General features: G+C 44.9%; 1 protein-coding gene across 1 annotated transcript in view; it reads right to left on the reverse strand.

Annotated features, from left to right (window-relative positions):
- Nucleotides 1-23,702, reverse strand: part of LOC102380525 (ankyrin repeat and fibronectin type-III domain-containing protein 1-like) — a 412,615-nt gene that overhangs the window by 142,121 nt on the left and 246,792 nt on the right. Inside the window, exon 4 of the mRNA XM_025203646.1 lies at nt 6,086-6,126. Coding sequence (XP_025059431.1) covers nt 6,086-6,126 — 41 coding nt within the window. The remainder of the gene's footprint in view (nt 1-6,085; nt 6,127-23,702) is intronic.

The raw sequence follows: 23,702 nt of genomic DNA on the forward strand, positions 1-23,702 counted from the left end.
CAGGAATAGGAGCTAACATCATTTTAGGCCAAAGGTTCAGGTCCAGTTTTAATACCCTAGGTGAAGGGCTGGCAATCTACAGCCTGCAGGCCAGACCCAGCCCATGGAGCCACTGGATCTGGCCCACAGATGTGGGACTTTGGGGGCATTCAGTGGCTGGGGGGGCATCAGCTGTGGGCACTCTCTCTGTACCACTCTGGGCACAAGTACCAGCTGAAGGTATTTCTCCATGCTGCCACAGAGATGAGCAGTGGTGGCAGTACAGTCATAGCAGGGGCAGATCTGGGGTGGCGCATTGGTATATCTGTAAGCCCCCTTCAGCTCCTGCTCCACCCAAAGTTTAAAACCTAACTAGCAGTGGCAGCAGCATTTCTAGTCAGGCAATGCTGAAGAAGTCAATTGACCATATGGTTCATTATCATCTAGCTGATCCCCTCTAACCTCTTCATTCCACAGGCGTTAATGAACCTCTCTTCTTTCTAATGGTCTTGGTGTTCCACCAGTCAAGTTATCCTTTGCTCTGCAATTCTGATATTAGCTGTTCCTGGTAATGAAGGTCCTATTCCACAGCCCTGCAGATTGTTTTTAACTCACTCCAACAAAGTTATATTTGATTTTGCTTCAATCTTAAACTGAAAAATACAGCCTTAGACCCCTAGCACATTAGTAAATCTTTTAGTCTATTTTTAACTGGAGAAACATATATGTTATTTTATATGTGATGATGTGCCTCACCATCTACACTGCCTTCTCAAAATTATAGATCCACCCATATGTCTGGAAGGACTGTCTGATTAAGAAGGATTAGTATCATAACAAAAAGCCAATTAGGTGAATAGACAAAGATGCTATTTTATTGGCATCAGTGGGTAATGAACAGGACACTAAGAAAAGAGCCTACCACTTTTTAACATCTTCATCAAACGGCAACTAAGGAAAAAGAGAAGTAGTTAGTAACGTTGCCTGAAGGCAGGCAAAATCAGGGCAGGATGGCACCTTAGAGATTTAGAACCAAGTACTCTCTAAAATGATGCCCTGCCTGGTCTTCTGCCTAAGGAAAGAGGGATCGTAAGAATCACAAGGCTGAAAAGGTCTTAAGGAGGACATCTAATCCAATCTCCCCTCCTTAAGAAAGAAACATCTCCGCCTAAACCATCATTAAAACACAAGTCTATCTAATCTGATCTTAAAAACTTCCAATATCAGAGATTCCACAACCTCTCTAGGTACTTTGGTCCAGTGCTTAACCATCCTCATATGAAGAAATTCCTTCTGTTATCTTATATTCTAACAATCTAATATCATAAATATTCTACCATGATTATTTAATCAGAAATTCTGATAGAAATGATCGCCAAAGGAAGGAGGAATTACTTACAAGGCTGGTTGGTACAAGATTTGGTACAACTAATTTGAATAAACTTAAGAAAAAGAAAAATATAGGATGAATTTCAGGAAAACCTGTCTGGGATTAAGAGCTCAATAGTTCTCCCAAAGGAAGTGATGCACACACTAATACCTGGGGCATTTTAAAATTATGGCTGGAAACCTCTGAAGTACTCAGGATGGGCCTCACTCTTGTCCAGTGAAGTTTATAGGAATTTTTTTCACATTAAATGGGAATGGAGATAAACAAATGAGAAACACTTTGGAAAATATGTCTGCACAGCATTTAACATGGAGGATGCTGACTTTACTATAATGCAAATGAAGACAAACTCCGATACATTCGGTAACATGGAAAAAAGCAAGAAGTAGAGGTGAGTTCTTTATTAGGACAGGGATGATCAAATAAAAACTTGATTTTCATGGTGAACAATCTATGACTGTAAAATACAAAGATAGAAGCTAAAAAGTGAGAACCACAGAAAGCAGCTGTGATTTGAAGCCCTTGCTCCAGAAGTTAACTGCAATTAGTAATATTCTCTAGAGCTTAAATATGTCTTAGAAAAGAAGCAGTAAGTGCTTATGGGGCACCATTTTAAAGGTTTTGTTCCTTAGCATGCAGATTTATGTCTGAATTCTTCTCTCCAGTCTAAACTCCAGAGTTCATGGGCATGAGCATGGGGGATCCTTGGGTAAAAAGATGCTACACAAATGTGGGGGATCCTTAGGTAAAAAGATGCTACACAAATGCTGTTCTTCTGCATGAGGTTCCTTGTAGCTGTCCATGGAAGTTCTGTGTAGAAAAACAGTATAAGGTAAGTATTAGAGAGGAGGATTTGTGTAGCAGTGTGCATGTGCTTGTCTGTGGCAGGGACTACTGAAAAGTGTGCATCTATTCCAGCATAAAGGTTCCAAACCTACCAGGTGATGAGCCCCTCCTCTCAAGTGGTTAGCACCTTCAGCTCACATTGACATCAGTAAGAGGACAGAGTCAGATCTGTGTGGCACAGCCTTGCAGGACCAGACAACTGCACTGTCACAGAGGCAGCAAAAATGCCAGTGGCAGCTACAGGTTGAAAAGGTCAAACTAGACAGCAGCAATGGCACAGGGCAACCACCATCAAGTTGTACCTGTCAAATGGGGCTTTATTTGTGTGTCACATAAGCTCCAAAACAACACTTAAAGAATCTTAACTAGGATGGCAGGAGGCAAATTAACTCCAGTTATCTGCATTGGGATTGGCTAGGTCACAGTCTAACTTCACAATGCATTCAGCCAAACAAGGATGTTCTTATACCTGTCATGAAGCTAAACTAAGGGTCAGATCACCCCCTTAGCTTAGAAATGGAAAGCAGGGGTTAAACTGCAGAAACGGCACATGTTTTGTTAGGGAAGGAAGCTGACTTGTATACTCTCCTCTTCCTCAGATGAAGGCTCCTTTGTATTGTTTCTTTGCACATTGTAAGCTGCAGCTTTTAGGGAATCGTTGGTCAGACAAGAAACACAGCAAGGGATAAATCATTCTGTAACGAAGGGTTCTGTACACATACAGGCAAAAGCTTCTAAAATGGTCAGAGTTTGAGCCAGGTTTATGGAGAAAATCAGTCAAGTCAGAGCTCCTGATGGAATAATGCTGCCTTGGGAATGGAGGGTGCTTGGGAAGCAGCAGTGAGACACCAAACATCTAACAAAAAAAGGCCTGGCCCTTACAAGCCCTGCCATGTAGTGCACTAGACAGGCCCATGATTTTATGACTTCAGTGGGCTGGGGAAAACCAGACTCTAAGGCAGGTCAACAGACCTCATGGAACAATCTATAGGGAACACTGCAATTTTCTTTTGGTTCTCCTACAGGGTGGGATTTGGAGGTGGCCTTCCATGATTAGGTCCTCCATTTATAAGGAATCTCAATGTCTATCTTCACATTTCTGACAAGCATAGTCTCATAAGAACTTCAGGTGGCAGAGGGATATTTGAGCTACTCAAAACTTTACTAATATCAAAACTCATGCTATCCATGCAAATATATAGCATAGGCCCCTGATGGACATTACATTTATGACACAATTAAAGTGTTTGTAAATTATGCCATGACTTGCAACATGTCAGACATTCAGCCAATTTATGGCATGATAAAATGTCAAACCAGCCACAGAGATATTCAACATATAATGTGGAACATCTTTGTAACTGGTTTTTTGGTACCTTAAATTGAATGTGCAGCATGTGTTCCAGACCCAGACAATGAAGGGGCAATAAACTATTTGTCAGCATTAAGACCAGAATAGTCCCGTCTCAAGGCTGCTCCCAGCCTTATCCCAAGGATCAGGAACAGGACAGCCCTGGGTCTTGAGCCGGGCCTGGTACTGCCCTGGTCCTGATGCTGACCATTAGCTGATTGTTGTCATCAGGCAGCCCTACAAGCTGGGAAATAGGATCAGGGGCAGCCTCAGAATCCGCTTCAACCCTGGCAGTCACACAACTGGGATTTGAGAAATGTTATGCCCCATCCTAGATATCACATATCCTGCCAGGCTTGTCTGGTATGACAGGACACATGATTTGTGGGATGGGGCAGAAAATTCCTCAGATCCCAACTTAATGTCTGCCAGGAGCCACAAGACCCCAGAGGATCACTAATAAGGCTACAAAGTTCTTTTAAGTTCTCAGCCACTGGGGGCTTCATTTTGTTTAGTTTTGTCTAGGATGGGATCATAATTCCCTAATGATTGGTCCTGAGCTACTAGAAATCTGCATGTCATGTAGACATCTTGAGTGGCCTGGTTTTCAAAATACTGAGCCCCCAACAGCTCTCCCTGACTATCTAAAACTGATGAACAGTGTATGTCCTCAAGCAAGAGGATCAAGACTTCCTGGTGTTTACTAGCCTGATGTTAAGTATTTCTGTTCAGAAATCTTGGTAATGACAGAAATACTTATATACATTCATACACAGACAGACAGAAGCAAACTATACACAAATAGTTGAAAACTATACACAAATAGTTAGATACAGATAGAGACAGATTCAGACATTTGAAAACTATACACAGTCCTACATACCAACCCTTACAGAATGCATCTTGAACTGGAAACAGGTACTTGCAATGACATACTCTCTCGTGGAGCCTCAAATCCCAATAGAACTGTGAAGACATCTACTCTGATGCTAAGAATAAATCAGATAAGGCAGTGCTGTCTTGTGCTCAGTACACATTTCATACGCCTTGCTGAAAAGGAACTTTGTGGAGATGCTCTTTGGAAAACAACCAGAAGACATGAAGAACAGAAGAACATTTCCATTTTTTAAAGCCTGTTCCTCCCCAATCCCATCCCCTAGAGAGAAAATCCCACTGCTATTCCAAAAATTTACATCACCTTTCCACAGCTCTTGGAACAGGTACTCAGACAGTAAAAGTCACATCAACACCCTTTATTTCAGAAGATTTAGAAAAACCCTCACAATTCACTGATTTTTCATTTTTCCCCAACAGGGACAGGATCAGAACATTATGAAAAAAGCAAAGAGTGCTGAGCGCCAACTGACCATCTGCACACAAATACATGCTTGACATTGAAAAGCTGCAGGCTCACAGGAACAGCTCCCTCGCAGTCAGGACCTAAAGCTGTAATTGTATCTCCAGGTTTTGAGAGAGGTTGCTCTTATCAAAAGATCATATTGCTGTATTTCAAACACAGAAGCTTTCACATCCCGCAGGTGTAAAGGTGCCTTTCAGCTACATGCAGTGTGTGTTTGGTGTGGTATTGCGAATCCTGTAAGAGCAAGGCCTTTGCTTATATTTTAATAAGGGTACCATAGGTTGAAAATGTTTCGTGTGCTTTACTTTTTCTGTGACAAAAAGCTTGCTATAGCTGACTTAGAACAATGGTCCATCTAGTCAGAGAACATGATGTGTTACCAACCACATGCTCTGTTAATGGTCTAGTGGGGTAATGACCATTGATAAAAGCAGAAGGCTAGGCTGAGTGGCACCTTAGAAACTAACTGGTTGAGAGATGCAGGAGCTTTCATAGTCAACTTCTGACAAAGTAGGTTGTTGCCTATGAAAGCTCCTGCCTCAGGAGGGAACCAGTTGGTCTCTAAGGTGCCACCCTACCCTGCCTTTGGCTTGACTTCAGATTCCCATGCCTAACTACCTCTCTGACCATTGATAAAGTGGTTCCACAGAACCCTCCTTCTCCAATATCACCATCATGGATATTCATCCTACATGGACAGTTTGCAACAGAGAAAGCAACTGCATCAAAGCACAGGCAGTTGAAGATCTGCTCCAAGACCCAAGACCAGCCAACTACAACATTAAACCAAACCAAAACACCAGGCTCTTCAGATCAGCCAATCTGTGCTCACTGCAAATTCAGAGTGGAGAGAAGAGGTGGCAAAGGTCATCTTGGCATTCTCTACCTGCTAGGGTGACTGGTGCCAGCCCTGTCCTTGATGCTAGGTAGAACAGCCTTGATTTTTCCTGACCTGATCTAGTTATTTGCATAAGCCCTGGAGCAAAATGATTGACAACCCTTCCAGTGTTAGCCTAGCTAGTATAATTGCAGAAGCTATTCTTATCCACTGAAATGTCTAATCTTAGCAAGATACAGTATTTTTCTCAATAATATGCAGCAACAGTGAATTTCCACTCAGATGCATGTATACATATACACACAGGCCACTGGCACTTACTTTTGTTGGTAAAAGTCCTTCTTGTCTGCTGACCCCAGGCTCTGAAAGACAAAAATACAGACATTTCTTTAAGCCTTTTACTTCCAGGCCATGAGTTCAAACTTGGCCATTGCCACAAGCAGCTAAAACCAACTGCCCAAGAACTCCATCCCAGCCTGTGTGAAATGGGCAGGTGTTTCAGTCCTGCCCTGAATAGAGAGGTGTTCTCATGACAAACATCATGGACTGACTCCCTTGTAGGTAGTCTCAAGTGGGAACATACAAGCTTTGCCAAGGCAGCTTGCGCTGCTAAGGTCCTTGTGGCAGGAGTCTGAGAATGAAAGGGGCTCTGATAACCAGCACCATTGCCAATACTTGCCAACACACTGGGCAGAGGGGCAGGTCTCACAACCTCTGCATTCAGATAAGCAGAAAAGCCACCAGGACCAAGGCACTCAGTGCTATTTGAATCACTGGCTAATAAAGCCACCTTCTAACCTTCCTATGTACAGCCCTCTGTAAGGTCAGTAAGCGAGGCACAGGGTGAATTCTACAGATAGCGAAGCAAGTCAGATGGGAGATGAGAGACATGCCCAAAGTCCCACTACAAATTTGTAGCAGAGCATGGGAATGAACCCAAATCTCTCAAACCCCAGTTGGTGACTTAACCATGAAATTCTTTCATCTCAATCAACTGTATCAAACCTCAAGCAGAGATCTGCAAATGGGCATCAGAGATGGTCTGACATAGGGCAAATTTCCCATGTGCTCTTGTTTTCCAAGTGCAGCTGACCTCTTGCTATCTCATCAACAACACAGTTTACTAAAAATTAGAGGGAATGGCGAACCACCTGCTCTGTGACTCAGATCTCTATGTTTCCCAAGCGACCTTAGCCTGCCTCAGTCTTTCAGAAGGAAATGCTGTGGGAAAAGCTCTGAAAGGCTCTGGGTTTGTACACATGCAAAATCTCCCTTGTGAGGAGAGACTATTGCTAACCTACTGCTGATTCCTCTTTGAGTGTGACAGAGCATGTCTGTGAAGGAGAGGGAAAAGCAGGCATGTTAGCAAAAGGGTGGGGAAGTGTGTCCTAGTGTGTGTGTGTAGGTGTAGTGGATATAAATAAACTGCACATGGTTTTGCACAAGCTGACCCCTCCTAGCCACCAAGGAAGGCCGATAGTGGGACACAGTAAAAGTGGATCTATGCTAATCCCTTCCTTTCCATGGGGATGCCCAGCCCCAGCATGAAAGACAGCAGTCACCACTGCCAGAGAGGTGTTACCAGACAGATGTAGAGACAGCCCAACCTTGCAGCAATCCTCTGCTCTGGACTGGGCCCCATTCCTGACATGGCAAAACCTTGGAGAAAAGGAACAAACCCAAGAGCAAGAGTTTGCCCCAAAAGAAGCCAAACAGTGGGGAGCCACGTGCCTGGGGGCAGTTCCCTCCAGCAGCAAAGACCAGACCCAAACACATATTGGCTGAGGTAAGGGAAAGGTAGCATAGTGCCCTATGGCACTTCCACCAGCAGATGTGGATAGCCAGATGCATGCACGTGCACACACACATATACACATGAATTACAGCACCAACCTGCCTAGCAAACAAACTCAGCACCCTTTCTCTCTGAATGCAAGACAGACAGACAGACCAAACCTTAACTTCAGCCAGCCCAGTCGTTCCACTGCTAAAAACCCTCTCCTCCTCTTTTACTGATGGCTCTTTGCTCTCTCTGCTTTTCTCCTTTTCCAACTCTCCCTCACCCAAAGCAAAGGCAAGGATGGTTCGGCAGAGAGGATACGGCCACCTATTTTGGACCAGCCTGTGAGCAGCAGCAGCGACTGAGAGCGAAGGAGCAAATGAGTGTGTATGCATACTAGGAGCATGCTTGCACTCTGGAGCTGGTGTTGTACTTCCACATTGTGGTTGCCAGGCAATAGCTAAGGCTACCTCCAAAACAGTGAGAAGCCACTGGGCAGAATACTAATCAATGGAGCAACCCCCCAGCAGCATGTATAAAACCAGCCTCAGCACCAAGACTGAAGCAACTGGTTGTTTCTGCTACTTCTCTGGAAAAAAAGGGAGAAAAACAAAGCTCAAAGGCTCCTGAACAGGGAAAATTTTAGCTGTTATAGAAGCCTCTGTAGTGAAATAAATCTGTCATCCTGTGTCCCACTCACCCCTGGCTGTGCACTGAGTCAGCAATGGGAGCAAGCCCACTCTGGGCACTTTAAACTGCAGGTGCCAAACTGTGCTTTCCCTCAGAGCTGCTCAGGGCACAGTTGGACCCAGTGGGTGAGTGTGTGCACCCCTTTCATTTAAATAACAATAGCACTTGGAGGCCTCAACCCAAACAGAACTCCTACTGTTCTAGGTGCTGCACATATGCACCATAAGGTTGCGACTCTACCCTAAAGTCTGTACTCCCAATACAGGCAGGACAGATAGAAGGCAGAAAAAGAGGAACAGCAGCAGCATGACTCGCCAGAGATCAAGCAGGTTTGCAGCATGGCTAGGACTAGAAACCAATTCGCTGCCTACTCCACTAGGCCACTAGGCCACTTTTCTGAATCTAAGGCTTCCAGTACCTGTCTTAATATGTCATGCAGGAAGCATGAGAGAAGGGTGGAGATGTCCCAGTGCTCGGTGTTCAGGAAGTTTTCCCTAGCACCCTCTCCAGAGGCTGACCTGCAAAGTGTGAGTATGATCAGTCAGAAGTCTCCTCTCTCCTCTCTCAGAGATGTGCATTCGGCTACTAGATTCTTTTGGCAGCTTCCCACTCTTTGGCCTGTGTTTAGAGAGCACTGCTCCCAACCCCAGTGCTGCAGTGATGAGTGCCATAGAAATACCTATCAATAAATCACTTTCCTGGAGCAGTACACTCGGATGGAAAGTCTGAACTGTGACAGAAATCCACCACCCAGCAAGAGCGTTCTGATCACACGTGGAAAGAAAAAGAACGAACCACTGTGTCACATGGACCAGGGGACACTTTACACATACCACACCCAGAGACCCTGGGTGAGACAGGCTCTTGCCTACTACTGAAGGAACAATTGAATATAGGCAAACACATCCTCAATAGACACTGAAAGAGTGAACCCTACAATTCACATGAGTCAGGTTTCTTGAGACACGATGGGAATGTGAACACGACTGGAATAAGAACATTAGTGGTATGGAGGGGCTTCCATATGAGGAGAGACGCAAGAGGCTGCACCTATTCAGTTTAGAAAAGAGACACTTGAGGGGGGACATGATAGGGGTTTACAAAATACTAAATGGTAACAAGAAAGTAAATAAAGATTTATTATTTACTCTCTCTCTCTCTCAGTACAAGAACCAGGGGTCACAAAATTAAACTAATAAGTAGTCAGTTTAAAACTAATAAAAGGAAATTATTTTTCACACAACATGTAATTAAAGTGTGGAACTCACTACCATAAGATATTGTGGAAGCTGACAGTTTAGCCAGATTCAAAAAGGGATTGGACAATTTTGGGAGGAAAGAGGCATTGGTAGCTATTGAGCACAGGAGTTAGGGGTACAGCCTCTGAATCAGAACTTCCTAGATGTTAAATGCTGGAGGCTTAAAGTGAGAGAGGAACAGTGGAAAAAAACCTGGTCATATGCAGGTCACTCTCCCTTTCAGCATCCACTCTGCCACTATGTGACACGAGATACTGGGCAAGATGGACCTATGGTCTGACCCAATAAATGGCAGTTTTTATGTTATGTGCTCCCTGCCCAGTCTGCTTCTCTGCTTTCTGCTCTCTCTCCTATATGCTTCTGTGCTGCCCCTTCCCAATCTGCCACAGTATACACAGAAGCTGCCCTGGCCACCTCTGACCTAAGGAGTCCTCACTTAGAGGCTACAGTCCTGCTACTGTGTTTCATACCTACTGATCGACCTGCCCTGCTTGGATTTGTCATATCCCCCTGGTGCTACTGTCATATAAGTAGAAGGGATGCACACACACACTCCCTCTGTCAGCTCTGGAGAGGGTCAAGTGAACTTGGTAGTGAGTTCCACAAGTTAATTATGTGCTGCATGAAAAAACTTCCTAATAATTGCTTTGTGTGTCTCCAGTACTGTGAAAGCTGGTCAATAGTAAATCCCTATTTATTTTTTCCCCACCATTCATTATTTTATAGGTCTTTATCATCTCCCTCCTCAGTTGTCTTTTCTCTAAACTAAAAGTCAACAACAGTCAACTATAAATAGGCCCAATCCATCTTCCACTGAAGTCAATGGAAAGCCACTTGGTAATTTTAGGGGGAACCCTAGATCTTTCAGGACACTGGGACTGTCTGTAGCAGGAGTTTTTACGCACATTAATAAAAACACCACTTACACAACTTTTGTACTTTTTCAAAGTGCTATGCACACTGTCTCCACAATCAATTCATTTTAGAGAAATCTGAAACAGCTACTCTATACAGTTATAGAAAGTCTAGGAAAATCAGATTTCTTGAGCAGGAGCCCTGTTTTATCTTTATGGAGGATGTGAGGATCTCTCTGATATAAAGATATCCAGGTCCCATCTCCAGCTGATTTTAAAACTATCTTTAACAAAAGAAATAAGAAAAAGCAGCTTCTAAAATCAGGAAAAAGGGGTACATACTTTGTAAATTTGGTTACTGACAGAAGGGAGGTAAAGGGATACATGTAAACCATGTAAAGGATCTAGCTGAGGGGGGCACATATACCAATGGCAGTATATAAGTTTGATGCTCTATCCCACAGATGGTCAACCAGAGGCATGTGAGCCACAAGTAGCATGGGCAGTCTCTGCGTATGACATGCGGCAGACTGTTGCAGGGAGCAGAAAGCAGAGCAGCAGATCAGGCAGGGGAAGAGGACTGGAGAGGCACTCGGGGAGGGTGCAGAGCTTAACTCGTGACACTCCTGCCAAGAAAGTTCCACTCCACTGTTCCATCTAATAACGTCACAACAGTTTTTCAGAAGATGACGCACTGAACAATGTGGTTTGGAAGCTGGTGACTGGATGATTTACACCACAGATTGTTAAGAAAATGTTAGCTCATCAAACAACTAAATTGGAAAAGTCATGGAGCGGTATGAGGGCACTGAGTGGTGGAAGAAAAGCAAATGACTTACTAGTATTAATAGAAAAAGTTAATACAAAGAAGAGTGACCCTGACAATTATCATGCAGAAAATCCAACTTTGATCCTTAGTACAAGAATAAAAAAAGAGACAGAATTCAGATAGTCTGGGCAGTAACTCAGACCTGCAATAGGGCCATAAGACCTGGGTTCTATTCCTATCTCTGCCACTGAAGTGATCTACAATCTCAAGTACACATCTCTGTGCCTCAGTTTCCCCCTGTGATAATGATCCAGACTTCCTTGGTAAAGGGAAAGTGCTATATAGGAAATAAAAGGCAGTATTATTACTTCCCTAGATGGCAATAGGACAGTGAGCAATAATCAGGTGGAATGGCTGCTGACAGATGTGGAAAAAAAATGTGCTTTACTGGAAGAAGCACTGCATTAGTTCGACCCAGCTCTGCAGTGTCTGTATCGATCAAGCACTTTAGCGGGGCTTTTTGGTACTTTTATCTAAATCTGATTCAATTAATGACTAGATAACAGCACCATAAAAGCCCCACTAAAGCACCCAATCCATACAGATGCTGGGCCAACTGGGCCCAAGTAACACGATGCTTCTTCTGGGTATGTGCTGGGCTTGGCACAGGGGCCAAGTTTGAAGAAAAGCACTGTTTTTTTGGATTTTTTTTACATCTTCAAGCAGCCAAAGACTAAAGGTGGCCAGAAAATTTTGTTTAGTTTTTTTCTTCCCACAAAATAATCACCAGAGTCGATTGAGAATGCATAGGAAACAAGCTGCTCAAAGATATGAATTATAAGAAAGCACTCAACAACAGTATCTCCTGAACTGTTATGGGTACACAGTCAAATGAACTGAAGCTAGCTGGAGGACCATAATTATATGTGTTGAATCAGCAGAAGTGGCCAGCAGACTGTCACAGAGGTCCAGTGACAATCCAGACAGCATCAAAGTCAAGATTTTGTTGCGGCTAGATCCTCTTTATGAATGACTTGGAAGAAGGGGTGAACTGATCTTCAATTTGCAGCTATAACAGGGCACTGTTCAGGATAGTGTCAGTAAGGCCACAAAACTGATACAAAGAGGCCTTCTAGTGAAGAGCATAAAAATACAGGTAGAGGATAAAAGAAATAGCATTCCACTTGGAAAAATGCAAGTAAATCCATGGAGAGGGGCATGGGGATGGAAACCTCAGAAACAGGAACAGTCGAGAGGAGAAAGGTTGCAGTGATGCCAAGAGAGACCTGAGGGCACCTGTGGGCAGGGTATAAGACGGTACTTGAGCTTGCGAATGGGACACATGAGCGCACAGAACCAAAACAGCTTCATCATGGAGCACGTGGGTGGCAACATCTCCATATGGTTCTGTTGGAAATATACCAGGAGAGCTCTGAGACAGCTCAGGGCACACGGGCACCAGAAAGATATTGAGAAACTGGAGAGAGCAGCCCTATGAGGAAATATTTAAATGACTGAGTAGGTACAGTTTGTGAGAGGTAATATGACAGTGCTTCACAAGAAGTACTTCAACACATATACACTGAGGAAGAGGAGCTGTTTAGCAAGGCACAAAGAGTAGATTGGGCCTTGCTAATGATACAGAAGAGAAATAAAGGAAGGGGAGATTTATCCCAACTCTGAGGAGCAATGTCCTGGCACGGAGATTGATTGAGGTTTGGAACACTTCCAGAATGGTACTGTAGAAGTATCACTGCTTGGGCCTCTAAAGGAGCCAACTAGATAAAGCAGGATATACTGTGCAAAATGGACAAACCCTGTCCTTACAGGGAGATGGACGAGGTGTGTCATGTCCAAGTCCTATGGAGTGAAAAGCCTGTCTGTGCCTGATGACTGAAACAAGTAGCAAGTTCTCTGAAATGAACAAACGGAGACCTGCCACTTCCCTTCTTGTACGAAAGATTTATTTCCTTGAGATGAGCCCAAATCAACTCGGGATCTGGGGACTATGCATCCAGGGATGCTTTCTTGTCATCTGACTAGTCAATGTGCCGCCCTAGGAATTTTTACATTTTCATGAAGACTGGCGTGAAAGCACAGCTGGGATCCCCAGAGGGGCGAGGCTGCAAATCTGGGAAGTGTGGATTGCATGGCTCCCCCTCTCCAAAAATAACTCTAGGAGACATTGAGGAAAACCTTAGACACGCAGCTCCTGGGAAGCATGCTGCACCCCAGAGACCTGTGGCACTCTAGGCCCTCCCAGGAGACAAAGGAGATAGGGTCAGTCCCGCTGCTTCAACGAACCCCTCGCCTGCACTCCCCACCCCAGTGCAAGCTCCACCTCCCCGCAGCTCTGGCTCCAAGTGAGTCACCATCCAGTGGGGCTTGTGCATTTCTTTTCGCTTGCTCATTTCATTGATGACTCAAGGCTCAGGCAGCACATTTTAAATCCCTTAATGGAATAATGGAGGGGAGTCATTTTTATTGTGCCCTGTATATTTTTAAACAACTATTTTGGATGAGGCTTGTGTCTGCTTCTAAAACCCATTTTCCACCTGTGGTAGGGAAGAGAATTACTCACTGCACAGAAACACTGCAGCATGAAGAAAGAGGCTGTTGGACACAAAGGAAAACAGCCAAGCCCACTGACTGGCCCTTCCAGCTCAGGGATGGTAGAGGGCATGTTGAGCCCTGGGAGATGCTGCCCTACTCTAGAGACATGTGCTCCAGCTCCCAGCATGGGTGAGGATGCTGCACTGTTACATGTGCTGTCCTCCATAGCATGGGCATGCTCTACCCCCCTGCTCCCCAGCATGACGATGGGGACACAGTGCTACCAGAGAGCCCATCCTTCATCATTCCAACTGATCCTGACTTCCAGTACCACACAGTTCTCCCCCTTCTTGGATCACCATCACAAGATGACCTGAGGTAAATGAAACCTCAGAGGAGTAGACTTGGGCTTTGTACCACAAAGGCTCTGTTGTGTGGGGTGCTATTACTCATCAATACAGTCATAGAGGTACTAGCTCAGGTGCAGATGCTAATTATGCTACAATCAAGGTGCCTCATAGCAGTGTAGCTCATTTTCCTTCCCACACGAGAATGATACCAGCATAAGCTCCTTCCTACCAACGAACTGCATTCACAAAAGGGGAGTTTGCAATGCTTTAACAATGCCAGCGTATTTAGAGCAGTGCAGCTTCTTGTGTAGGCACAGCCTAAAGCGAAGGTAGGAGAGAGCTGGCTCCTGATGCGACAGACTGCAAAAGAGCAATTATGAAAACACACACCCAAACTTTGGAACTGCTTTGCAGATTGTTTTTAATTTCACTGAGTCTTTGAAGCCTTCCAAGACACCTATGCAATTCACAGCCTCATTCAGGATGGGAAAAACTGCAGCATTGTACCATGTTCTTGCACAATAAGATCGCTGAAAGCAAAACTATATATATGAACGCTAAGGCAAGGCAACTGCTTTCTTTTATTCTCCTATTGTGATTTTTCTTGATCAGCGCAGTGCATCTGCTTCACTGGCTAACCAGAACCCATTCCTTTTATCCTTACAGTGTAGCCCGTGTGATGGGGAAAGGATCATACCCCAGACTACAAGGCAGAGCTTTTAAAAATATACCCTGGAAGGCCTTTGTCAGGATTAGCTCACCAGTTAAAGGAAGGGCAGGACCAATTCACCTCACTGGGATCCCAGAAGAATTGGTGCAATGTGCTGCACAGAGGAACAAGAAAAATTTTGAAAATGACATCCCTGACTCCCCAAATTAAGCACAGCTGGAGAGGAGATCTACAAGAGTTTCAAAAGATACCACACATCCACCAGCTAAAACAAAGGCTTGTTTCCCCCGTCCCCCAGCCCTGCTTACAAACAAACTGCAGACATCAATAGACATCAGGTTCACTGTACTTTTCACTCTCTTAGTGCCAAGCACAATCTCGGCTATTTTATTTTTTTCTGGGCAGCCACCTCGGGAAGAGAACAAACTATTAATGAGTCTTAGGAAGCCTCATGAAATTACCTAGAAAATGAACCAAAAGAATCCCCCAAAGACAACTGGCTGTGGCAGGTGACAGTTTTCTAAGTCAATCCAATAAAAACTGGCTCAGTAAGTCAGAGAATACTCACTGCCCAGATAAACAAGAGGAGACAAAAAGAAAGGGAAGAGTTACTTTTCCATGCCATAAGAGGATCCTGCAAAACAACATTTCAGGCCAATCTCAATAAAAGACTGAATTATAAAAATGTCATCTACCCTTGGTCTCCTACATGAATTTCTCCCCCTTCTATGACTGGCACCTTCACTACCCTTGCAGCTGTATTTACTCCCTACAACCAAAGAGTAGGAGCTTTATCCAAAGAGATGCTAGACACCCTTGACTCTTGCTGATGTCATTGGGTGCAAATGGGACTTGGCCCACTGAAAGGATCAAAAGGTGTTGAGATAAAACCACCCATCACCCCTTTGCATCTCACTCATGAACTCTGGCAGCCTGCATTTTCAAGCATCTCCATTAGCAGCTCCGTGTACCTGCAATGCGCTGCATCTATGACTAATCGGGAGTGGATGCCTGACTCTCGTAAGGGGAATGAAAGCCCATGCCTCCTTTTGCGAGCTGATTGTTTGCAGAGATTATGATGGAATTTTTCCCCACCTGCTGCCACATCCATCAGTGGACGTTTTCTGCCTTCCTCTGAGCAAGGACAGAGCAATCTCTGAGCAGCACCAGCCCCTGTATTATTATGTGCACTACCCATTGCTCATAAGCCTTTGCTCCTGAAAATGGTAATGAAACCCCATGCCTCCTTTTGCGAGCTGATTGTTTGCAGAGATTATGATGGAATTTTTCCCCACCTGCTGCCACATCCATCAGTGGACGTTTTCTGCCTTCCTCTGAGCAAGGACAGAGCAATCTCTGAGCAGCACCAGCCCCTGTATTATTATGTGCACTACCCATTGCTCATAAGCCTTTGCTCCTGAAAATGGCTGGTTGGGTCCAGTTCAGAAGTTGAAGGGCTGTAGTTCACTGTGCTCACACGTCTTTGCATACAGAGCCAAGCTTTCCCCAGGCAACACTGCAGTTCCCACCTTTTCTTCTCTCCATCCAGCCCACCCAAAACCTCTGTAGTTGCCTTTGCTGGAAGGAAAGCTGGCAGTGACTACCATACTGTGGCTGTGCCATATGGCTGTTGCTCAACTCCTCCCTAAGTCCAGCTGATAGCTGTATGTAGTTAGCCCTTGGCTGCTCAGAATAACCTGACTTGGCAGCATCTCCTCACTGCTGCTGTCCCTCTCCATAATGGTAACCAGGCTTGTACCGGCCTACTGGTTAATATTGTCCTGCCTGTGAAGCAAGAAGCAAATATTGACCACAGGTAGAATCAAGAACCAGGCTACAGGAACCAAAAATCTCATCTAATACAGCAAACCTGGATCCCAGTTATAAGTTTGGTTTTCACTGAAATTTAGCAACTGTCCCTTCCTGCTGCCTCAACGTTGGGATTCAGTTCTGACCCTGGAAAGGAATTCGAAATAATTTGGCTCCTTGCACCTTCTAGGCCATTCCTTGCTGGATACAGACCCTTGTTCAAGTGTCAGAAATGTTCAGGTGACTAGAGCATGGAGATCCCATTTTACCAGAGGGGACTAATAGAGTTTGACTTGGTTTGCTGGGCAAAATGAAGGCTGAGAGGATGTACAACTGTTCACTATAAATAAGTAATGGAGGTAAGCTCCCAGGAGGCAAAATAGCTTTTTAAACTAAAAGAAAAAAACTGGCATAAGAACTAACTAGGACAAATTGGTTAGAAATAAATTTAGGCTGGAAATTTAGATGAAGCTTTCTAGCTATTTTCGTATCTACAGCAAAAGTGGTAGGGAATTTGTAACTTTGCATGAAACTAGGATTCCAACAGGATCCGGGCCTTTGCTAAAATTCTCTTTATGGAAAAGTCCAATAGAATCTTACAGAGATTACCTTCCTACTGCAGTATTGGGCAGGGTCGTTCCAAGTGTCAATAGACAGAATGTGAGAGTGTTCTACTACATTTTAGGGTATTTTCTATGGAAAACTACTAATTCACCCTGTTTGGATCTCTCTCATAAGGGCCAAAAAAGCCTAAATTTTATCTAAGAAGTATTTAGCCAGATAAAAATTGTGCCAGCAACAAAGCAGACAGCCTTCTCATTCCTCCTCTAGAGCGCCCAATTTCTTCTTCATTTAAATGAGCTATCCTCTAATTTCATCTGGCCTTAAAAAAACGCTACGTTTCCCAGACAATCCTCCACCATACCATGAACCTGGAGCTCCCTGACCTATTGCATCATTTGAGGGATGCATCATGATATAGTCCCCCATCTGGCTTGCAACTGGAAGACACATAACTTTACCCTTGGAGTAAGTTCAAGCTATTCCTTCTCATCATTCAGTTCCTTGTGCGTTATCTTATGGTGATACTTGAATCACAGCTTCTGAGCCATAAGTGACACTTCAATTTATCACTTGAGGCTCTTTGCAGAAAATGTGATCAAAGGGGTTTTTTTCACCCTTTGTAGGCATGTCTTTCCTGCAGTCATGAATAATGAAATACAGGCTTACTGATTTACAGTATCTTCCTTTCTTGGGCCATGCACCTGACAATGGACAGTAGCTTTTGTTTTTTAATTTGAATGCACGTGCCACCCTTCATTTTGGGGGAGGTGTGGTGTTTGGGTAACACTTTTCAAGTGGCTCCAAAACCAGGGAGAACCAAGCATCACGGCTTTACACAAGGGAACAGACATTCCAAAATCTACCCTATCTTCCTCCTCATATTTTTATTTCCACACCTGAGTAGCAGAAGGAAAAGCCTTAAGAACATCCTCTAGAAATTACTCAACGTGGGATGCATTCCACACCTACCCAAGAAAAGATGTTGTTCTGTTTCCTCTCTTCGGTCCCATTACAGCAGGGGTGGGCAATTATTTTGGGCAGAGGGCTGCTTACTGAGTTTTGGCAAGCCATCAAAGCCACATGACAGGCAGCCCAGGACAGATAAATATTAATTTTGTAAATTTGTTAGGGGCCCCGTGGGCCAGACAGAATGGCCTGGCGGGCATCTGGCCCCCAGGCCGCATTTTGCCCACCCCTGCATTACACCATGCCTGCTGGAACCCGCCACCTCGCCACTCCAGGAGTGTCTCTTCAAAGCAGGTGGACATCCACACTTTGCTGACTCCTGTTACTGCCGGCCGAGACTCGATCTATATTGCTCACCCTCCCCCTTGTCCAACACCAAGAGAACATGGGACATCTTTGGGGGATGAAGCTTGGGAGCTAGTTAGGCACCTTGTGAAATGTGCTTCAACTTTGCCCAGACGATATGTTCCAGAAAACAAGCCTCTGGGCCAGCCCATAGGCCACAAACCTTTCAGCATGTGGGGATGAGGCTGCTTACATGACTCGCGGTTGCTTAGGCTTTGGTCCTGCCAAAGGGCAGCTTTCACATGGCCCAACCAGATCTAAGCAGTACTATGCTACCCCTGCAAACTACTAAACCCTACTCCCTTGCACTTGACCTGACACTGTCCCATCTGACATGACATGTTCCAGCAGCTCTTACCTAAAAACTAAGAGCTTAAGAGAGATGTTGTATATCTCCACATTTTCCCTAAATCTCACAATGGGGGCTAGATTTTGTATCCACGTTCAAAACGAAGGAAGGAAAAGAAAGGAAATGGTAGCTTGGGCTTTAGCTTGTGTCCCAACTGCTAAAAGAGGCTGCAAAATGTTCCTATGGCATAACAGCCCATTTAAGAGTATGTTTCATGTAAGTCCCCACTGCTCAGGGTAGAGAGTTTTCACCTGGTGTTTTCTCATTTTACCACACTACCTTGGTCTCCTCTCCCACACCTTTTCTTTTCAGTGTCTCACCATCCATATCTCAGTCTGACTCTTCCATCTCCTTTGTTTGAACTGTCCAGGCCTCTTTCCCATACTTGACTCCCTATTCTAATGGAAGTGGATGGACCTAATAACAAGGAATACAACATCCAAGGTTGGTTCATTCACCTGCAACTCTACCAGTGTCATATCACCAGCCCACAATGCCCCTCTGCTGTCTATATTGAACAGACAGGAGGATCTCTACTTGTAAGAATGAATGAACACCAGTCTGACATCAGCTGCATTGCTGACCTCAAGATTCCTATTCTCAGGCAAAAAAAATTTAAAAAACAATCTGAACGGGAGACTAAGGAACTAGAAATCATCATACTGTACTGTATTAAGTATGGTCTAAATAGGGACTATGGATTCTTACCTCATTACCAGGATTACCTTTTGTGACCCCCTTTGTTCCTATCAGTTTACGTGTCATTTTCTTTTCTCTCCTAACACTGCCCCACACCCCACTCTCTTCCCCCCTCCTCTCCTCTTTTGTATTCTAATTTCTCTTTCTTATACTCTGCTTTCAGCACATCCTTTCACAGCGTATGATGAAGTGAACTTGGGTTCATGAAAGTTTGTGCTCTATATCAGGAGTTTTTAACTTATTTTAATAAGTGTACCCCCAGTGGTCCCCTTTTTAATAAGTGTACCACTAGGGGGAAAGGGGGGTTGAGTGGCCAGGTGCAGAGTTGAGGGGGGCTGGCGAATGGCAGAGTGGTGGCATTCCATCCCCGCCCAGCCCCGCGTACCCCCTGGGACCTTTCAAAGTACCCCCAGGGGTAGGCATACCCCCAGTTGACAACCCCTGCTCTATATAAATATCTTATTTAGTCTATAAAGCTGCATATCTACCCCACTTTCATACAGTCCCTATGGCACCAAAGAGTAAACCCCAGGAGCAAGTAACCAGAATCACTCATTGATTGAATCTTCTTTGAGTAGATATTGTCCAGCTGGCTCCATCAATATATTGCTGTGTGTTTATTAAAAGAAAGGAAATAATCTTTCTAGGAGCACTTTCCATGGGATTCATATGGAATAAGTATGGTGCTCAGAAACGTACTCATCCTTGTTCAAGAAAGAATCAGTCTTATATTCTTTACTGTTAAAGCCAATGGAGATTGTAAACTCTATGAGCTCAACAGTGTACAATGTGATATTCATACGCATCCCCCCTCAGATCCATGTTTTCATTTGTCTTTTTTTCTTACACCTAGGAAATTAAATGCAGAAAACTGTATTACCACAACATAAAAAGTGTGTATGATTGCAGTGTGTTAAGAAAAGGCATGGGATTGATGACGTTTCATAAACAACATTTACAAGGAGCATGCTACACACCGATTTTTTTTCCTCCCTTTTCAGCTTTAAGTCAAACTGCTAGTGTAGCGGTAAGCAGGCTGGGAAAGTTATGCAAGGGATTAAGGATTTGCAAAATCTGGGCCTAAATGGGTATCTTAATAAGTTACTCTTCACGTCATAAAATGCTCACCGTAAAACATCAGGATGTGCCATACGGCTGAGTTAGTGCTGCTGTTGAAACCTGAAGTTTTGTTTTGCCTGGCTTTTTGTGATTTCAGCTGTACAGTCTCAATGTTGCATTAATGCACAACTTGGCATTTGGCACAAATATATATTTTTATCTCTGGATATATTAGCCCATACATGTTTGTCTTGGTTTGTAGGTGACGATGAAAATGTCATCACTGAAGAAAGAAAAAAAAGAAAACAAAGCAAGAGAAAAAGACTAGCAGCAGTTCAGTCAGCTTTTAACTCCAAGGGCTTGTTGGTAATTATACCCTGTTCTCCAGGACATACTTTAAAGGCTGTATTACAATCCCCATTGCTTGTTGTGTGCCATTCATTCTGACAACAGGTCTGTCTGCCAGTCCAGCTAATTACAGTGCGTGGAGGCAAATTATGGGGATCCCTCCCTTCTGCATGCTCCTCTAAATCAGCTGCAAGCTTCCAAGAGGCAGATGATCTAAATGTCATAGCCTGTCCCATGACATTTCTTACTGAGCTCTGGGAAGGAGCTCACTGAGTTTTCCTGCTCTGAGAAGGCCAAGTGGAAGTGTCAGGGACACTTAATCTATTAAGTTAACAAGTGTCCATGAGTCAGGCCATTCAAATCTAGAAGGCAAAGGATTCCCCTGGAACCATCCTCCTAAGATAGCACTTTCCCCTTCCTCCTCCCTTGGGCCTCAATCCTACATGTCAACCCTCAGGAATAGACTACTTCAGACAGTCCCGCTGAGGGCCAATCTGAGGAGTACAAACTCCACAGGCTGCAGAAACAGTCAGGACAACCTAGAGCACCCCTTTCTCCTGCACCAGTTACCTTGCTGCATGGCTTCTGCTCCCCTCCCAGGCAGCAATCTGCACCTTCCCTACTTTGTTTAGGGTATGTCACCCCCAGGAAAACCACAGGGCTGGGCATCAGGTCACAGGGACCTATCTGCCATGAGTCTGCCTGAAACTAGTTGAGACTGCCCAACGACCGCTATCATCTATACATGCTCTAGACACATTGTACCCAAGTGTCCTGAATCCTCACCTCAAAGCCAAGGCCACCAAGTGTGAGATCATCTTCCAGGGAAATGTCTAGTCCAGCCTCTACAGATCTTACACACTGCAGTATCTGAGTGACTTCCAGCTGTGCAGAAGCAACCTGCCCAATATCCCATTACCTTTGTTCTCTCATCCCCTCCCAGGGCAGAAGTGTTTGCAGAGGAAAGTAATGCTCCCTTCTCAGGACAGAGGCCTACTATCAGCCTAGAAGACCTGGCTTGGGGAAGGAGGTCACCAAAACTAAGATGGTGGGTGTATCAAAGAGATGTTATGATGGGTTGATGTGCATGTTTATAGCAGAGATGCCAAGGCCAAAGAAATGCACCTTGCACTTGGAGCAGCAGGTGATCAGGTCTGTAAGGATCTTCAGTTCCTGGAGGAGTTTCTTCCATGGCCTTGAGTTGGCCTCTGAGAACAGAGGACAGAGGGCAGCTTCACCACAGCTCTCCCACGGCACACGCCAGGGCTAATGAGAGGATTAACATAGGCAACAGGGCAAATGACCCATTCACTCAGGAGAAGTGAGCCTGCATCTGAGAGTAAGTTCCCCTGGTGGCAAGCCTCAGAAAACAAATGCAACCTCCCAGAACTTAGGACGGGGGTGTTAAATTCATCTGGTCCTGGGGACTGGATGAGTGGTATGGGGCCAATCCACAGGCTGGATCAGGCCCATTGACCCCTCCCCCAACCCCACATACTCCAGCTCATCCAGGATTGAGCCACATGCAACACCTGTGTGAGGTTGGTCTGTGACATGCTGTACACAACGCCTGCTCTGGTCAGTCAGGGACCTGTTGCATGCGGTGTCTATGCTGAATCAGCTGTGGCAGGCACCATATCAAGTGTGCATCTGGGACCCTGCATATAAGGCTAGTCCAGGGTGTGGGTCAACACTGAAACCTGAGGGCAACACTGGGGGCTTGATGATGGGGCTCCATGGGCTATATCTTTAACACCCCTCCTATGAGAGATCAGAGCATCAGAGCAAGAGGCTGAGCCTGTAGTGTGATATATTTTTGTTATATTTATGTGCCATTTCTGAGTTGTCAACCAAGACACTGCCCATAGGCGGCAGGCCAGTCTTTGTGTCTTTCACTACACTAGAGAACCAAGCCTCACAAAGGACAAAGGAGTGGCTGAGTGCTGTATAAAGTGATTGGGGAGGAATAGCTTTTGCTCCTCTAAGAAAAGCCTACCTTCCTGCAGGATCCATTAAGACATCTGAAATTACAGAACATAGTAACAATGCCAGGGTTTGGGCCATTGATCTTATTACTCCTGTAACACAAGTGGAAAGAACAAGGAGGATCCCCGATTCCTCATGAACAATGATCTGACTACATGGTGAGTCACCTCTCCAGGCAGTGTTATTAAAGATATACATGTGGGGTCCACAGGAACCTGAACTGCACAGTCAGATTGGGGATAAAAAGAACAAAATATTTGGTCCTCTTCTGTATACCCATCAGCCAGAGTCTGGAATCCCACACAAAGAACAGATCTTCCATGACTTCCATCCTAGAAGTAGCTCCCTGAGCTTATATAAACTGTAAGTCAAAAATGTCAATATAGATAGTGACTTAGAACCAAAATACTGAGAGTAGAACCCATTCACAAGGCCTGTGCGAAGCGGCTAGAATTCACTTCCGATTCAGATTCGGCTGATTCGGGGGACAGTGATTCGATTCAGTGATTTGAATCACTGTCCCATTTTGATTTGGCCAAACCTGATTTGAAGATTCAGCTACTGCCAAATATCCTGATCTCTGAATCAGCCAGGCCAGGCACATCCCCCGCCCCTCTCCCAGTCCGGCAATGGCTGCCCTGCCTGCCCCAGCTTCCAGCGCTTCTTTAAAAAAAAGCCCTGACTCAGCGGGTGCTGCCTGGCAGGGAGGCGATCCCCGCTGCCCTGCGCCACGTGGAGGGGCTCTGCACGAGCCCTCAAAGCCCTGAGGCTGCTGCAGGAGCACTGAGTCCCGGGGCTTTTCTCAGGATTTTTTTTTCTTAAAGGTCTGGAGCTGGCCCGGGCACAGCACCCATGGGGGGGTTGGGAGAGTGGGGGGGGGTCGGGGGG

Source organism: Alligator sinensis, unplaced genomic scaffold (genome assembly GCF_000455745.1).
Source record: "Alligator sinensis unplaced genomic scaffold, ASM45574v1 scaffold404_1, whole genome shotgun sequence".
Classification (NCBI taxonomy): Eukaryota; Metazoa; Chordata; order Crocodylia; family Alligatoridae; genus Alligator; species Alligator sinensis.